At 42.3% G+C, this 18,875-nt stretch overlaps 1 protein-coding gene across 1 annotated transcript in view; it reads left to right on the top strand.

Moving 5' to 3' along the window:
* Window positions 1-18,875, top strand: part of ARL8B (ARF like GTPase 8B) — a 106,618-nt gene that overhangs the window by 54,665 nt on the left and 33,078 nt on the right. Inside the window, exons 2-4 of the mRNA XM_085624505.1 lie at window positions 2,397-2,477; window positions 12,792-12,865; window positions 13,900-13,993. Of these exons, the coding sequence (XP_085480631.1) occupies window positions 2,397-2,477; window positions 12,792-12,865; window positions 13,900-13,993 (249 nt within the window). The remainder of the gene's footprint in view (window positions 1-2,396; window positions 2,478-12,791; window positions 12,866-13,899; window positions 13,994-18,875) is intronic.

Below are 18,875 nucleotides of genomic sequence, written 5' to 3'. Positions count from 1 at the left end.
AGCCCCGTCCTTTTCGGATCGGGGGGCGTGTTTTTTGCGAGAAGTCTCAGGGAGGAGACAACAGCAAAACACGCCCCCAAATCCGAAAAGGACGTGGCGTTTCTCCGAGGCATTTTCTGCTGTGCCTCGGAGAAAGGCGGTGGTGTCCCGGCGTTGCTCCCTCACCTGATCTCCTTCGTACTCCCACGCTGGCTCCTGCGTGGTGTCTCCGGTCTTGCTGTTTAGGCCCAGCTCGCCCGGCAGCCTATTGCCTTCCTCCGCCATCCTTACCGGAAGTAGATCTCGCCCGCCACCGGCTCCTAAGGCACCGGAAAACAGACAGCACAGACTGAGATGGTGGCCCTTTTCTGAAAACATAGACACCTCCCCGTGATTCCTCCTGGTTACAAACGACGCCCACATGCGGGGTTGCACACTGGGGAGAGTGCGCGAGTTCCCGCGAGAACTGGCTGCCTCGCGAGAACTCAATGGTCGTTTCCCAATCGAGGTTCAGCAACCGAAAGTACGAAGCGTCTGAAGTACCAGTGGAAAGAGACGGAGATACCGAGCCAACTGACGACGGCTGCTAACACGCTAAAAGCAAATCCTGACAGGAATAAATCTCGTTTCCATGGCCATAGAAACAAAAGGACAGTTTTTGTGTCACGCAGTCCTTTCAATGTAACGGGGCCTACCATCTTGGGATAGTGACGTGTTTCTTAATGACTCTCCCATCAATTACAGCATCTTGAATTACAAGTTGGAAGTGCTCCAAACATATGGCATTCTACCAGGCCAAACGAACATTTTTTGTATTTATATTCTTTAAAAATTGTGAAATGATTAACACTCGTGAGGATGATCAAAGTTAGACATGGAGTGTTTAAAAATTATTTGCGACATGCCTCTCAGATTCACACTCGTTTCTCGTCAAAGTGCTTTTGATTGCCCGGCCTCTCTGGACGAGGCTTACAAGATGGCTGTCGTTCTTGCTATAATGTGCCCGTTTTTTGGGGCAGGTACAGGCAAAGTTCACATTGAGTTTTCTACGCGCATGTTCATCTGCATCTTTGCATGTCGCGTCGCGTAGCCATATTAAGGATGGGCAAAACGACCCTATACGAGTGGACTATTGAGTTGTTTTGTTTGGTCTCGGCATTGGTTAAGTTAGAGCTATTGGCATTGCTCATGACAATGCCGTTTCTTTACATGTTTTAAAAACAAAAACATAAACAAAAATAATGTCATGAGCAATGCCAATAGCTCTAACTTTACCAATGCCGAGACCATTGCATTGTAAATGCTTGTTTACCTCTTGTATATGGAGTGCACACTTGGTCAGCTGCCACAGAGACCTGGAGTGGAGGGATTCCATCTTCTTTCTCATGCTGTCTCATGAAGGTCTCTCATCCATCAAAGTATGCTTGGATCTGCTATGCACGTGTTTTTAGCCAAAGGGGGGTAACTTAGTTGAGGAGACATTCAAACATTTTCCAAGATTTAAATCCTGCCTTCTCATAAAGTTAACCAAGCAGATGTGGATGATCCCTCCCCAGTTCATAATGCATTGAATAATACAGTTGATAAAGTTTTTATAAACATCCGATCAATCACGTTCCTCGTAGATGTGCTACCAGGCTGCGCGCTCCTCTACCACCTCCACCCCTTGATTAATAAAGTAATGACGTGCTTAGACTAATAGGTCGTTTTCTGGAGCGCCTATAACCTAAATGAGACCCCTGTTGCGAAGTGTGTCAGAAGAGCACTTTTATGTTCTGCACACTGCTGATTCTAAAACATGAAATCATTAAGCTGTACAGTTCACGTGATAACCTGGAAGTTCCTTTCAGTTGTTACTTTGCATCACGGTCCTGACTGTAGGGGCAAGATTGTTTTATCAGGGTGTGAAGAAAAGCAGGCCTACAGAGTGAGGAGCTGGTGGATTGGGTTCAAATAAATGGCAGAACTCCCTGATAAAGCTGCAGATTGTCCCCATGTTATGAGCAACATTTTCAGCCAGGCCTGACTTTTTAGCCTACAGTATTTTGCATTCTGGTGTTTTTGAGCCCATGCTTGTAATATTAAAAGTGAAACTCCAAGTCCCAGGATGTGCCTTACATTTTTGCATAAAAGCCAGGACTAGCTAAAAGTGGCCATGTTTGTGCCCCTTGGCAGCTGTGGATATTGTGATGCCTTTGGAGGGCAGAAGAGGAGCTTATCTAAAGAGTGGGCTGATGCTACCATAGTAGATTGACATGATGCACCGATGCACATTGTGGTGCCTAGGATGTTGGGCTCGGGCCTGGTCTAAATTGGGAATAGATGATGGTTCATAGCAACTGTGTGATGGCAGCTGTGTTGTCTGTTTCCTTGTTCAAGTATAAATCATCTGATCTCCGCTCATTCTCTCTCTTCAGTCAGGTCAGTTCAGTGAGGACATGATACCAACCGTCGGTTTCAACATGAGAAAAGTCACCAAAGGCAATGTAACAATAAAGGTAAGTGAAGACCATACTGTGTGCAGCATAATTTGTACATGCTTGTGTGCTGCAGAATGACGGCTAACTTCCTTTAACTATGTGCGAGATCCTTGCTGATGTGCTTGTTCATGAATAATGTATAGATAGACTGGCCAGTTCAATTTATAGGCTTGTAAAATTTGGTTGGATGACTTACTGAAATCCCAAATAAAACCCTCCATTAGATCATTTTTGGTATATTGGAAAAACTGTCATGAAAAATAGGCACATACAGGCTGATTGAGTGTTGCATAACTCCATTAGAAGTTATGATATTCTCTGATTTCATGAAACTTGGCTTGTATTTTCAATAAACTTGGATGGGTTCAAGCCTTTGAATTAGTCCCTCTCACTGCCCACTGCTAACCTAAAGTGGGTTCGTTGGATCTTAGTTAGTCTGTTCCTCTTTATATCTGGTGCTGATGTTGGAGGGCTAAAAGTAGTATTATATCCCAATAAGGCCAGAAATTGAACATAAGCCATCCCTGATGTGTAATCTGTATTTCCCACAGGTGATTTGGTGTAGGCAGGGTTTGGTAAAAAAATTATTGGGAGATAATCAAACCCTTAAATATGAATATTGAATGTTGCAATGTATTTATTATAATGGGTTATATTAATGGTTAGCTACTCTCAAATCAATTGGAGGGCAATGGCTCAATTGAAGTTAATTTACCCTGGGGCATTAATAAGATTACAACAACTAATCGGGAAAACTGTAAGCGAGGGAACTCTTTTCTGAAGGCCTTGCATGGTTTCTTATTTTGAGGTTGAAAGGCTGATTTCTGGCCACTACAGCAGCACATTACAATTGCTTTTCCAGTCATAGACAAAGTAATGTTTCACATTATGAACTTGTGGACGGTGTTCCCTATGATAATGGAATTGATTTTTACATAGATGTAGGTATACTGATATTCCATAATTCTCCAATAATGTCAGGTGTTGTTTAGGTCCAAGAGAGAGCACAGGTCTCATAGAGGTTAGTAAAAGCTGTGGAATCTACTAGCTCTCGATATCAATGGAGAGGATTGGTTTTAGAACTGTTGGGAAATGACTATTCTTTCACTTCAATGACTCAGTGAATAAGGTTTTGTTACTCAGAAGTTTTCCTTCAATTTAAGTTATGGGAATTCATTTTGCCCAGGTTTTGTGACTGTCTCTAAATCAACCAGATTGTATAAAAGCTAAAGTGTCAAACTAATGTTACGATAACTGTTTATGTAAACTGGTCTACTCGTGAATTATAGGACGATTGACTTGATTGTTATAGGAAATTGCTTACTAAGCTCATACTCGGATGTTTAACAAACCAAATAGATTCCAATAGAAGTCTACCAATAAAGTAAACTGGCCTGCAGTTTGAGCTTGCGCTACAAACAATATAATGGCTCTTTGTTGTTTAGCTTTAAAATTCTTATAGACCAGGAATTATATTTGATTGGTGGATCATTCAGTGATGTTTGAAGATGTTTGTGAGGAATACGTAAGGATTAAACTTGACACAAGTGATATTGATGCTGGTCTTTTGAAAATTATTCAAACCTTCTTTTAAAAAAAAAACAACAAAAAAAACTTGGTTGAAAGTAGATTTTGGGAGGCAATGGTCATGTTTTAGTTGTGTTTGAATGTGTTTATTGACAAAAGAAAACAGCATTGGCAAAGCCAACAGATCACGCCTATTGTGTTTTAGCCATGTTGTACACCAGTGTGGCTGCAGTTCAGCATGACTAAAAGTTAGTAGCATGGAGTGTCCACCGAGTGGAGTGTCCACCGAGTGGAGTGTCCTCAAGTGATGTAGAGTGTAGTTTCCATAGTGTGGTAGCGTGCTACCATTACAGGGAACACATTTTTTGTTGAAATGACCATTACATTTGCAGAGACACGGGGCCCAGAGAGAGGGTAGGACGCCAGCAAGTTGCCAGTCTACCTACAAATCGGAGCAACTTTTGTGCTCTGTTGTCATCCCCGTCTGTCCGGAACTAGGTCGTGAGGGGTCTATCCTCATCTCAGTACCAGTTCCTTAGTAATTACCCCCTACCGTTCCTAGCAACTAGTGCTAAAAACGGTAGTGCACTTACCTTAACACATTCTGATTTTTTGGTCCTGACGAAGTGCCATTGACCCTTTTGGGGCAGCTGGCGCACGAAACATGTTGACCACACTCTCACATAATTAGCCCTTACGGACCATCACTCCTAAATAGGGCTTCTACACCTCTTTTTACCAAGGCTAGAGCTACCTCATTAATAAAATTACTTAAATAAGTAGGACGGCCCTATACCTTTTTTAAAACATCTCACTCCTCGTGCACTACCCTGCCCTCACACCCACACGCACCGATACGGCTTCTTCAAAAGATCCCCGACAAAGAGCCCCGGTTTCGGGAGCCCGTCAGGCATTGTAGCGCCGGCCTGACGAGGGGCAAATGCCCAAATGATGAAGCATGACATCCCTCGGGGTGTGTGAGGGCATTACGAAGAAAAGACCTGTGCTTCCCCACTTCCTCTCCCTTCCCAACTAGCGACCCATAGGAACTGCTCTTCCTGTTCTTAATATACCATTACAGGGAACACATTTTTTGTTGAAATGACCATTACATTTGCAGAGACATGCAGTTTTACTTATAAAACTATACAGCGCAAAAATGATAATGTGTGGAAGTCTGCATCACCTAGTGTATTGACTTATGATCCTATTAAAATGTTTGGTTCCACTACACTTCAGAATTACAAAAAGTGCTTAATTTGCGCTTTCCTAATTCTGATATATTCTGATATATTCTTGAATATTTGTACAGTTCATATGCAGGCATTTATAGTTTGTTGTGGGCTGAAATAATTAACACCGTACAGCCTTTCTACATTCCCATAACCAGCAAGATTGTCGCATAAATCCTCTCACTTTGCAGTCGGAGAAAGAAGAGTAAACCCCAAGCTTACATGAAGACAGAATGGAGGGTAGTGTCCTAGTCAAGTGGTGTAGAGTGGCCTAAAGTTTAGTACAGTGGAGTAGAATAGAGTGTCGTAGAGTGGAGTATCCTTGGTGGGGTAGTGCACTACCATTACACAAACACATTTTCAATTGAAATGAACATTACATTTGCACAGGCACTGATAAAACTATAAAGCTCAAAAACGATAATGTGTGGAAGTTGGCCTCACCTGGTGTATTGATTCTATTAAAATTTCTGTTTCCACCACACTTCAGAATTACAAAAAAATGTGCTTCGTGTGCTTTTCTAATTTTGATATATTCTGAAATATTTGTATAGTTTATTATAGGCATTTACATATTGTTGTGTGCTAGAAAAATAACATCCTGAAACCTTTTTAGATTCCCATGCCCAGGAAGATTGTCACTTAAATCTTCTCACTTGGCAGGCCGAGAAAGAAAAGTGAACACCAAGCTCCCTGGAAGACCGAGCCTAACATTTGACCCCTGCCTTTGAATGCTCAGCAAATGTGATAGGATAACCTAGCAACCTATTAGGACCAGGAAAACGTGGAACTAAACAAAGAGAAAACCAAAGTTGTTCGCCTAGTGGACACTAAAAATATTCAGTTTAAATGGCTTGTGAAAGGGCCAACGGTGGAAGAGCAAGTGTCCTACAAATACCTTGGCATAAAAGTAGGGCAGGGTACAACACATGAGGAACACAAATTGGCCCTAAAAGCCAAAGCACAATTGTTAGTCTTTGCATATAGGTTACTGTAAAAAAAAAAAAACAGGCTGCCTGAACCACAACCACCTCTTAAAAGTGATGGCAGCGCAAATCCTGCCCACATTGTCATACGGCCTAGTCACTTGGTGCGGCAAGGAGGCCGATTTGTTAAACGAACTTCAGACGAAGGTTTATACGGCCGTTTTCAGTCTTCCAAATTCTGCTTCTCGAGCTCAGGTTTGGCTGGAATTCGGCCTCCAGAATCAGAAATTCCGGGGTATGAGCGGCTTTGTGAAGCTATGTCATAAAATTCCGCTCCTCCGATCCCGGCACACTGAATAGTTTATGCTGGGAAGAAATTAAACATCAGATGGATCAAGAAACCCCAAATTCATGGGGAAGTCACTTGACCACATCACTGGCTGTGCTGGAAACACAAATTGCATGGGATAACACGACAGACCGAGCAAGCATTAGTAAATCCGTCAACGACGCAGCAAAGAAGAAATCTTTTCTGGAAGACAAAAAAGCAATTTCCAAACGTCGGCACAGATGGACCGTGATCAATTCTTACACATCTTTGAAGCCTCAAGCTTATTTAGCAGCTCATTTTAGCATAGAGTTAAAAAAAAGAGCTTCTCAGACTATTGGAAGGGCTTGCTTGATTCAAAAGACCTACAGCCATCTTGGAAAAATACCCAACAAGCAGCACATTGTCGATTATGTGGCTTTTTAAAGAAAACTTTAACTCACCTGCTATGTGCATGCCCAGCAGTTATTAACCTGAGGAGGCAGTATTTAAAATCCATTTTTAATTAATTGAACATGCGCGCGTGCAGGCAAGCCGTGATTCCCTGGATGGAAGGGTCCTCTATAATCTTGGCCTGCCGGGGAGTAAAATATCTGGCAGAAGTAAGGTAACTTTTACGGCAAGTTAATCTGGAGGAAAATAAAAATGTATGAACAATGCTGGCGTGTGTCTAGTTCACTCATCCATGTAACAAATGGACTTGATGCAAAATTTATTAAGAGACAATTTAATCAGTAGGACCTCCTTTAAATTTTACTGTATAATTTTGCACTTTTCCAGGAACTTGCTATTTTAATCAGGGCCTGCTAATTTTTCAGCTTATTGTCTTTAAAACACTGGTTGTAAGGTTTGAAGTAATATCACAGTTTTTGCTATGAAAAAGATGTATTTAGGAAATGTATTTATAACGCAAATATAACATATGCCGATGGTTCCGCACCTGCACTTTAGCTAATAACCCAGGGATATCATCAATGTTTGGATTAAAAAAAAAATGCATATTCCCTAGCATTAAGGTGGTAATATTGTTGGATGATTTTTATTTATGAATGTAAAGATATATTTTTATCCTTTTTTTTTATTATTTTGAAATTTGTAAAGATTTTAATTGATCACATACAATGAAATGAATGATAGGATAAAAACAAACTTTAAAGGCCTGTTTATTGCTCATTCACTTCGGAAATCCAACACTCCCCTAACTTCCTGTGGCATGGGCGTGAAATTGAGGAAGAGGATTGTTCACGTTATGATTTTAGTAAAGAGCACTGCCCAAAATAAACCAGTCCAGAGCATGCTCCTCCCTGCCAGGGACCAAGACATGCTGGATGATCTAAATCAAATAAAGTCAGCAAATAGAAAGCAAGCAAATGTGAATCACGAACCACAAAGCCTATGGTAAGCGATGGACGCATTTACATTCCAAGGGAAGCTTTCAGAATGTCCCCAAGAACACTTTCGTAAACAGACATCTGTGCTGTCTGGTAGACGTCGACCTAAAAATCACTGGTCTGAGTGTCAACTGACCAGAGGATCCCCTGGAGCCAGCAGTTGAGACCATCTTTCTGAGCAAAAGCAAAACCTAAGTTCACTTTCTAATATGCACACATTTCTAGTATTGATCAAATGGCCAGATTCACGCTAAGAATACAGTCGGGAGGTGTATCATGATGCTGTTTTCAATACCAGCACAGACGGCATAGGCAAGACTTCTTCAGTGCATACATTATCTCAGAGTTAATTCAATTACTGCCCTGCGTTTCTGTGCTCTATCAAGAGAACGTGCTTTAAGAAATGATATGTGGAGCTTTGAGAGGTTTTGAGTTAATCTATGCGCATAAGATGCCAAAAAGCAGTGCGTAGAAGACTCCTGCTCTGGCGCACTGCAGAAACCAACATCACAATACAGTCCCAGGTGCCCTAGCTGAGTTCATGGGATGTAGGAAATAGTTTCACAAGTCACATAAAATATAAACTGTATTTGGGTGAGAAAGCTAACTCGCAAATTCACATCTCAAGTGCCAAAACTTAGCACACTTGAACATATGAGACTGGCACATCCTGTGGTCAATGTTACTATGAGCAAGAAAACATGGCGGCATCCAGTTACAGTTGCGCTAAAGCAGACCAAACAGACAAGATTATAAGACAGGCGGAAACCATGTGGTCTACTTGCATCAACCCTCGGGAATCTTTAATTGGCTCATCTTCCCTTAACCGTAGTAACATTAAAGAGCTTTCAGTTCACAATGGGAGGTTATGGCCTTAGTCTGTTGATTTATGCCGACAACTTTGTTCTTATTAGGACCTACCTACTGGCCTGTTATTGGCTTGTGGACAGTGTGGAAAATATTTTTTCTGTGTGTTTACTCCCAATTGTTTTGCATTTTGCTGGAACTTATTTGATTGCTGGTTTTTATATCTTCACATTGGGGCACTGCTGTCAAGGGCCCCAGTGTATGTGCTCTGACTCCTAAAGCATGGGCAAACTGGCTAATTCCTGCCTGATGCATTTAACTGTTTAAAATACTGAGATACCACAAGTTGCAAGAAGCCTTTTCCTGCAAGTACCTAGCTGACTAGTGGCAACGGGACATGGACTGGACTTCGCTTTTACCCTCGGTCTGATACCCTTAAAGTAGTCTCTAAGTGCCCTCCTTAGGAACTGAGAAGTGAACTTTTGTGGTTAGTTGGGACCTACAAACCTAAGGGAGAAGGTAAAATCTTTGACCGGTGGGAATCTGGTTGGGGTATCTAACTGCAATTCATCTTCTCCCGGTCTACCACGACCATTGATTATCATTGTCAATGTGCTTTTTGGTGCTATCTTTACTTTAACATTAAAAATCAATTTCTCCCGTTCCCATTACTGAATATTTATCATTTTGTTGGCTTTGTCCTTATTAAATTATATCTTGCAAAACAAGGAGAGGGGCTCAATCAAGTACAAAGAGATAGAGCACCAATAACTGTTAGGTTAAAAAGAATTTTCTCTTTGTACAGAAATAGAAACTTATGTTACATCAATAAACCTACTACCATTCACCCACTCGCAAGCATTCAGACAAGGTTATGACCGTCTAACGTGTAGTGTTGGAAAATTATCAATAGAGGAACTCTTTCATTAGTAAAAAGCATTGATTGAAATTTATTGACACAATAAAAAGATATTACATGATCAAAATACATCAAAATAAAAAAGTCAAACACATTGACTTAAATTTAAACCTCAACCGTGACAGTAAGGTAAAAAAATATATATGTACGTTGTGTAAAAGGGCACATGTAATTATAAAGCAAAACTTTCAATACAAATTTAAAAAAGCAATAGGACATACATATAGATGTGTAATGGGAGGAACAATGACAGACATCCAGATTATGTCTTGGATGTGTGGATTTGTAGTACCAGTAAACAGAAACAGTCTGGTGACGATGCACCCTAATTACTCGGGGTTCTGTTCTGCAACAAATTCCACCAAACAATCTATGCGTCGACGCGTTTCGGTGGTGTATAGTGATAAAAACCACCTTCTTCAGGACTGACAAATTAAAATCCTCCACAGAATACCTTTAACAAGAGTCCCTAAACATGAAACATAATACAAACATTAGAAAGGAACCAGATACAGAAAAATAACATACATATATATATTTTGATTACACATTAAAAAATTATTTTATATTCTTTCACTTTTTTCACTAATGGTAAACAATGCCCTATAGAGAGACTAACTACATCCTAGTTGTAATAGAGTAACCTCAAAGTTTCCAACATTACACAGAAGGGACTACATTTAGGCAAAAAAAAGGGAAACAAATCTCATTCATCAATCATACCCAAGTTCATTTTGGCAGAATATATAATGGCAAGCAATGTTGTTAAGGAGATAGCCAATATATCGATTTGTTCTAATTTTCAGGCCCCACTGCATTTATATTGTTAGGTGTAATCTCTATCAACTGCCATGATTTTAATTATGTAAAACAATGGTAAAAAATACCTGCATCTCTGTCCCAATAAACATTGCTGACAGGCGATTTGGCGGCTAGGACAATGCCTATCTCTGGCGTATATCTTTATCTGAAACAAATGCAGATTTAGAAATATCATAGAGTATTTAATATGGGAGATGAATAGGGCCCATTATTGATAATACTTCCCCTCAGTATTAGCAATATTATTTATAGCCAGAGAGTATTTTATGCCGTATAGTCTCACCTTGATCCAGCAAGATGGGGCCTCACTGCATACATGTTAGTACCAACTTATGCCTTTGGCGATTTGCACGAAATAAACGGATCACAGTGGATTTTTATTACTGTTTACCCCTAGAGTTCGTATCATCCCTGAAGAGCAACCTAATAGATTTGGGATCTCCTTTGTTTTTTACGAATATCTCGAAATGTCCAAATAATGAACATGACCTCATGTATGCAGTGAGGTCTGACTGACTTAATGGAAAAGCTTGTAGATGGTATTTGGTATTCGTTTTGTAGAATCTCAAACAATACCTAATTAGGCAAGGATTTTGGTGGTGTTACCCCCTCTGAAAAACTTTGGAGGTAGATTGTGATGATCTTTAATAAAGTTGTATATAATTGTGTTCGTAGTTGTACTTTGACTGTATCTTTGATGGCTGTATTGTGGGAAAGCTTGCTCTCAGTGCAGTTTGGTTATGGTGACAAACCTACTATAAAGGCTGATACAGCCCCATTCTACAGTGTTATTTGTTCGGGTAGAAAATAATACTTTTAGGGCTGGCAGCAAGATCGCCACTTTTGTTCATTTTCAGAATGTATTGATTAGGATTTTCTTACCCTCCCCCATCCCATCCCCACTTTATCTCTCTCTCAGCACTCAGGGGTATGAGATCTAACAGTGTCGACGTAGGCAGGAACCACTGCAACAGGCACAAAATATGAAGCAAGAACGCCTCGCGAGTTTCTCGGTCACCATTCCACCACAGGACTCTCTGAAGTTATTTCACTTTTTCTTTGGTATTTGGTCTAGATCAAGATTTTTTTCTCGTAAACCTCTCTGGAGTAAAACAAATCCATTAATGAAATTTGGAGAAAGTATTTTTCACTAATTTTTCCCGTTGACAAATGGCACCTGAACAAATACTCCTGAAGCTAGAGCGGTGGGGAAGCGATTGAGGATTCATTTAACACCCAGTAGGACTAGCTTTGTAGGTTGGACACTAGCACAGCTGCACCTGTCCATAATACACCAGCACCAGCTGTGTAGGGTGGACATTAGCACAGCTGCACCTCTCCATAATACACCAGCACCAGCTTTGTAGGGAGGACATTAGCACAGCTGCACCTCTCCATAATACACCAGCACCAGCTTTGTATGGTGGACACTAGCACAGATGCACCGACTCCATAATACACCAGCATCAGCTTTGTAGGGTGGACATTTGCACAGATGCACCGTCTCCATAATGCACCAGCTTTGTAGGTTGGACATTTGCACAGATGCACCGTCTCCATAATACACCAGCATCAGCTTTGTAGGGTGGACATTTGCACAGATGCACCGTCTCCATAATACACCAGCACCAGCTTTGTAGGTTGGACATTAGCACAGCTGCACCGTCTCCATAATACACCAGCACCAGCTTTGTAGGTTGGACATTAGCACAGCTGCACCGTCTCCATAATACACCAGCACCAGCTTTGTAGGTTGGACATTAGCACAGCTGCACCGTCTCCATAATACATTTCTACTCTCTCAAAATGCACCTTCCAAGCTACGTGCATTCTATAGGTCCATAAACGCTGCACTCATTTCATAGACCTGCAGGGCCTACATAGGTATCTGCACGGTGCGATCAATTCAGAGTCATCGAACTCGGTCAGTTGCACAGCTTCCAATTAACCCAAGTCTTGTGTGACCTCTTCAAGCAGTTACCCTAGTCAAGGGACTACGTTTAGGATTCTGGGATTGTGGTTGCACCGTTTCTGTAGGTGCATGTATGGTTGTATGGCCTCACAGGTGGCAGCCAGTGCATTGCTACTGGCTATAAAACCAGAAATGAATGAGGCTGTTACATGTGACATACATAGGGTTGCATTTCACACAGATCTGAAAAGCAATTGTGTAACTCTCTAAGGGTCTGATCTTCGCCAGCTCTAACTGGCACATGTGTGTTTTGGATATTTGTTTAGTTGCGGCCTCCCTCTTGATCTGCAGATCCACTTAAGAACCCGTACAACATTCAGGGAGTTCATTCACACTGGTTTATGTAGCTCAGTTGTTTTCTCTTCACAGAACCCTCCCAGGGATACATTTTCAGTTTTTCTATTTCAGATCTGGGACATCGGCGGACAGCCTCGATTCCGGAGCATGTGGGAGAGGTACTGCAGAGGAGTTAATGCTATAGTGTAAGTCACAAATATGCAATTTTGGGGCCAGAAGCTGGTGTGTGAGGGCTTCTATTACTATTTTTTAAATGGGGCTTCGGAACTCCTTTCCGTCAGCATGCACAGGAGGAGGGAATAGCATTTATAAAAATGTCAAATGCAAAACATGACTGCCTCCCTTGAGTCTGCATTTTGTATAGTTCTCCCCCTATTGTCTTGTTGTAAAGATTCAGAAATTAACAATTTTGCAATGCCCAGCTAAGGTGTCCGCTTCTTCCCAGGCGTCCTCAGTTAAAAGGTGAGTTTTTACCAAAGAATCATTTTGAGCTGCTCACAAAGTGACAGATATGTTCACAGGACTCAAATAATTTTCTAGCTCGTGCAGCTGTAGAAAGATTTGGCATCGGCTTGAATGGTTAAGAGGGGTCGAAGTGAGCAGGAACCGTCAAACAGAGTTCAACTTCTTTCATTATTGCTGTTGAATGGGGCTCCTCCTGTTTAGGTCTAAATAGACCGATTTCCAGTATACTCCCAGAGGGCTTTGATCCCTCCACCTTCAGCCAGTTACTTTGTGAGGTTTTTGTGCAGCCTTCTAGCCATTAGTGGAAGTCTTTACCCATCACATCTTAGTTCTGTCCAGAGAAGTAGATGTACCACATGTTCCATATTTCGGAGTATATTTCAGCCTCCAATTGAGTGCATTTATTTTCAATGTATGAGGGACTATTTTACATCTCCCTACCACTTTCTCTATTGCCTCCACATTGCCTCCACTCCCTCTATTGCCTCTACATTGCTAACACATGCACAGCTGCACATTTAAATAATTTTGCCCCACCAGTTTTCTCCCGAAGTTTTTGTGTCAGAAGTCAGAGAAGCGCCCTCAGCTCTGGTCTTGCCTGGATGAGCATGCTTTGTATCTAGGAGACGATATTGCTCTCAGGAGTGTGAAATGCCGTATATTCTGTGCATTTCATTAGATTTTCCTGAGGTGGTGTAAGTGTAGTCTGGACTTTACATTACAGTAATGTGGTTGTTTTCCCCCTTGTGAACAGGTATATGGTTGATGCCGCAGACCGTGAAAAGATAGAAGCGTCTCGAAACGAGTTGCACAATCTTCTGGACAAGCCCCAGCTCCAAGGCATTCCTGTGAGTATGGACCGCTTCCTTTGCATCCTTGTCATAGCATCTCACCGCCTCTCTGGTTCATAAAGGCTTTAAGGGTGTGCTTATGATGATGAAGCACTGTCACACCACCACAAAGAGATTGGCAATCTATAAACTGCACTCTGGGATGGGAAAACATCGGTTCCCTCTCGCAGGCCGACGCCTCCACTGGCTTTCTGCTCACTGCAGTACAGAGTTCTAGTGATCTGATGGCTGGTGTATTATATTTCATTATATTTTGCATTTTGTAGCATATTTCTAGCACTTGTGTTACTTTGAGGTGTTCTGGTCCATTTCCGGTATATTTTTAGCCGCGGCTAATGTGCGTGGTTTGTAGAGTAAATGCATGTTCTGTTGGAAGCCATCACTTTGGGAAGCCTTTTGTGTTGTGGGCGAAGACCTAAGGAATGCTTTGGTCTTGTCACTGAAGTTTGCAATTGAGCACCGAAATTCCTTAGCTAAAACCAAATTGTTTACTGAGGGTTCTCACCTGTGTGTATGGATGAGCCAGGAATACTGCATCCAACTCGGGACTTGATGGAGGTCAGGAATCCACCACACAAACTGAAAACCCCTTTGTTAAAAGAAATCTCTCCAGTTGATAGCATTGATGTTAAAACAATTGATTTCTTTCACAATAGCAGAAACATACAATTGCTAGTATTGAACTTAAAACTGGTTGTTATCCTGATTAGGGCTGTGGCCAACTCCCCGGTTTTCTTGCACAGTTAGGGGACTGTGTACCGGTTGCATGAAGTTGGCACTTTAGGAAGGTTTACACATTGCTCACTAAGCTCTGCAGGTCAAAGTATTGAACTGCCTCAAGCTCTGCTTGCTCCGAGGGATTTTCATTCTTCTGATGGGGCAGTCTTAACCGAGATCTTTAGCAGAAGGTCCTTGGGAGCTCTGATTGCTCATGCAGTTCATGCTTCATAGAAAGAACTTGAGCAGTTCATTTGACTTCGTCTTTTCCGGTCGGCCCAGTGATGCTGTTTCTATAGTACTCCTTCAACTGCCTATGATGTCCCTTGCGCTGGTCTCTTCTCTGATGTTTAAAGATGGAGCGGGGCCTCTCCGGCAGGCAGCAGCACCCTTTACAGCATAGTTCCCTCTGAGGAGCATGGCGCACAGCTTCTTGTAGCCCCTCCTCCTCCTCTCTTGCATCCGTCCATGTTGGGGAGGAAAACTGGATCCTGCTAATCCCTGCGCTTGAAGTGGGTTTTAGGTATGGAGTAAAACGGTGGTGATCTATGCTGAGATACCAATTTTGATCTGTGTGATCATTTGAAGTGAAGTCCGTTTTTGGAGATTAATGAATTTCATATTTGGTTTCTTAACAACAAATGTCTTTGGATGCATGTTTCTCCAAAATCATTGGTACTAGTCTTCCACCGATACGTCTAAAATTCAGCAGATCCTCCCTTATTTCTTCACACCAATTGTGCCATTAGGGTCATTTTAATACCTTTTTCTAACACTTTTCTTGTGGAATCTAGAATTACTGGCTCCTTTATAATCCTGTACTTTTTGCTGGCAAACAAGATGTTTTTTCTTCCTTTAGGCTTTACAGTAGCATTGCAGTGTATATGTGTGGCAGCTATAAGAGCAGTGAAGTAAGTGCCTGTAGCATTTTTAACTCTCGATGTTAAGAGTCAGATGAGTTACACAATAAATACCTGAAATCTTGTCTCTATTTTGAGAGTCTACGTGAAAATAATACGTTGTATTAACATAAAAACTGTTGCTTGTTTATCGACCATGGTCTGTCGTTAGTCAAGAGCTTATTATTTTACCTAAATTATAGATCTATTAACTCATATGGGGTTTCAGCCAGCCCTGCTGATCTATTGGCCTATTGTCATTCACATTGTTCGCCAACCCACTGCAGCATACAGCATGGGGCAGCCCACTTAAGCCATTGGCTAACTTTGCTGTCAGTGACACATCCACACACAGAGGAGTTCTCTTCAGTGCCAGTGACTACTTGCGTATGACAATGTGTGCACTTTGAGGCCATAAAAACATTTTTGACTTTAGACTTTATTATATTGGTGGGCAGCTACCCAACAATAATATTTTACAAAAAAATAACAAAACAAGAATTGACAAACCCAGAGGTGCAGCAGCCAGTTCTAGACCTTGTTGTCATTGCTTGTTGCAAATGATTTCAGTCTGCATTCGTTTTAATCAATCGAATGTATACGGTTAATTTTAAACTTCAGTATACATTTTTTTTTTTTTTTAATTTTCACAACCTTTATTTTGCAAACTTCAGTAAACATTATTAATATTATACAGCAGAAGGATAGCCTCAATAAGGGTTTCCCAAAAAGTTCAGAAGATTTGTCCTTTTTTTTTTTTATTTTTGTTTTACATTTTTTTATTTATAACTGTTACCCCTGTCAGGGTCTTTGACAGATAACTCTGTTAGTTAGAAAATCGCTTCTGTTCAACTCTGACACTTGGTGCAATCCTACTATGGAGCCAGTTGCCCAGCTTGGAGCCAAAGCACAAGAAGAGCCAGAAAGAGTTTAGGAAATGCAAAGCAAACGTCATGTGCAAATATTATAATTTGGCCAAAATGTTTATTATATGTAAGGCAAGATTAGCTTTTAAATCATACAAAGTAAGGTTTTTATATTGCATACGACCGGTTTTTAATTACTTCAGTGGACTCTCAAATTTGACAATCAAAATGTGTCATAGAAACGTAAAGTAATTAGCCAAGAATCTCAGTTTGGCCAGGTGGGGACCAGGATTTGGCCCAGGTTACCTGGCTGATGTATTAGTCTAGTTGCTGAATTGAACATGCTTCGCCTCTCCTCCCATGTCTCACAAGAGAGCAAAGCTTTGTGTGTCATTATTTGTTTTCGGTCCTAAATTAGTAGAATGGGTTCACGTGCTAATTCACCCTGACATTGTAGATACATAAAATGGGTTTCTAGAAACAGGTAAGTTAAGTGTAACAAAAGGCAGGAAACAAACCCTCCCTTCAACTAACTTAACAAACCCGTAGGGTTTCAGGAGCCCCCTCAGTGACAGTAATTACATTGATGAGGGGTCGTGGACATGACGAAGAGTGCTCTCACCGAGCTGGCTATTGAATGCCCGCTGCAGACCGCTTACTCTTGGATTTGAGGTACTTTCTGTCCAACATTTAGTTGTTTTTGCCGATTAATGCATTTTTTTTTTTTTTTTTTTAGACAGTGAAAAGGGCAGTGGCTGGGATATTTGGCTCGCCACTGATGGCCTCCAGGGGGTGCCAGTACACCGCAAGCTAAACAAATGCGTATTCACCTTTCACACTTACCGGCAAGCACATAGTCACGCAAGACGATAACCGCACTTCTGTAGTAGGGGATCTCTGTGTATAGTCATAATCTATGAATAGTCCCGCCCATGTGCGGGGACCCCGGAGCAATCAAAATATCTCTTAAGCTGTCCTGCATTTGCAAACCTGCAAAGACACTTAAGAGACAGACAAAATAATACAGCCCAATAACAATATGGCTGCACTGGCCAGCACTTCATCCGAAGTGAACACAAAAGCCAAAATAAAGTTTAAATGTCATTTTTATTCACATCTGACATGTTCTTTTATTGTATCACACTCCCTTCACCAAAATCCCTTTAAACAATAGAGAGGAAGGGGTGGACAGACAAGCCCTATAGGCTGTCATTATGTGTCTGCTAAAAGGATACCGTCCCTTTAAGGAACTCTCCAGAGACCCCCGGTATCCCAGGATGCACAGCCAAAGCAAGTTACTTTCAGTTCTTTCTTCCGGCTCCTGCTAACAGGACCCGGGAACATTGAGCTCTACCCTTTTGGGTGGATATTTTGACTAAAATTGGTTTTTTGAAGATAAAAGTTTGTTCATTCGACGTCTAGAGCCTTTCTCTGCTGCATCCTGTAGTTTGGTGCAGTTTGACCCACTCTTAGCATGGCTTTATTTGATAAATGCCCTGAGTGTGGGAGGAAAATGGCCAAGACGGACTCACATGATGTCTGTATTCTCTGCTTATCATCTTCACATGTCCCTGCTACATGTGACAGCTGCAGGGACAGGAGAAGCAGAGAACAGGTGGGACTTCTGGGCATGGAGGATCTCCTTCCCCATCCTCTGCCCATGCTTCAGCCACTGGAGGGACCTCCGGGCAGAAAAAGGAGCAGAAACGACGCCTACCGGCCGGAAGATCCCGTTCGACGTCGAGGACGACGACGGCGAGAGGTACAGCACCGGTGTGTTCGCCGTCGATCCAGGGCTCTGGATCTCGGCGTCCTCTACGTTCGACGTCGAGAGAGGTGCCGGCGAGACCTCGGACTAGGTCGCCGTCGAAGGCTTCACAGTAGACGTCGACACACCATCGACGTCGTACTGAGCCCCGCAGACAGCGCCGCTCGCCGTCGAGGCGAGCCCGCTCGCCTCCTTCGCCATCGACTCATAGATCGACGTCGACGCGGAGACACCGGCGACGGACGTCGAGTCGAAAAATATCGCCGTCGAGGCGAAGGAGATCGCCGTCGAGGCGAAGGAGATCGCCGTTGAGGTGACGTCGCTCACCGTCGACGTCGAGAGGCTCGCCGTCGAGACGAAGCTCGACGTCGAGGAAAGGCAGGGGACGCCGTTCGACGTCGAGGGGATGCCGTTTACGTTCAGCGGCGAGGAGAAGCCGTACGAGGTCGACGCACGGTTCGACGTCAAGGACTGGTAACACTTCTTCAGTGATTACGATATCCAGTCGTGGATCTAGGAGAGGAGGACGCTCTCCCTCGTTCACTTCGGCCTCTTCACGGGGTAGACCCGCAAAAAAGAGAAGGGTGGACGGAAGTCCGGACAGGGCTAGTCCGGGTTCTCCTGCAAGG

The sequence above is a fragment of the Triturus cristatus genome, chromosome 9 (assembly GCF_964204655.1).
Source record: "Triturus cristatus chromosome 9, aTriCri1.1, whole genome shotgun sequence".
Taxonomy (NCBI): domain Eukaryota; kingdom Metazoa; phylum Chordata; class Amphibia; order Caudata; family Salamandridae; genus Triturus; species Triturus cristatus.
This window is presented reverse-complemented; position numbering and strand designations above follow the sequence as displayed.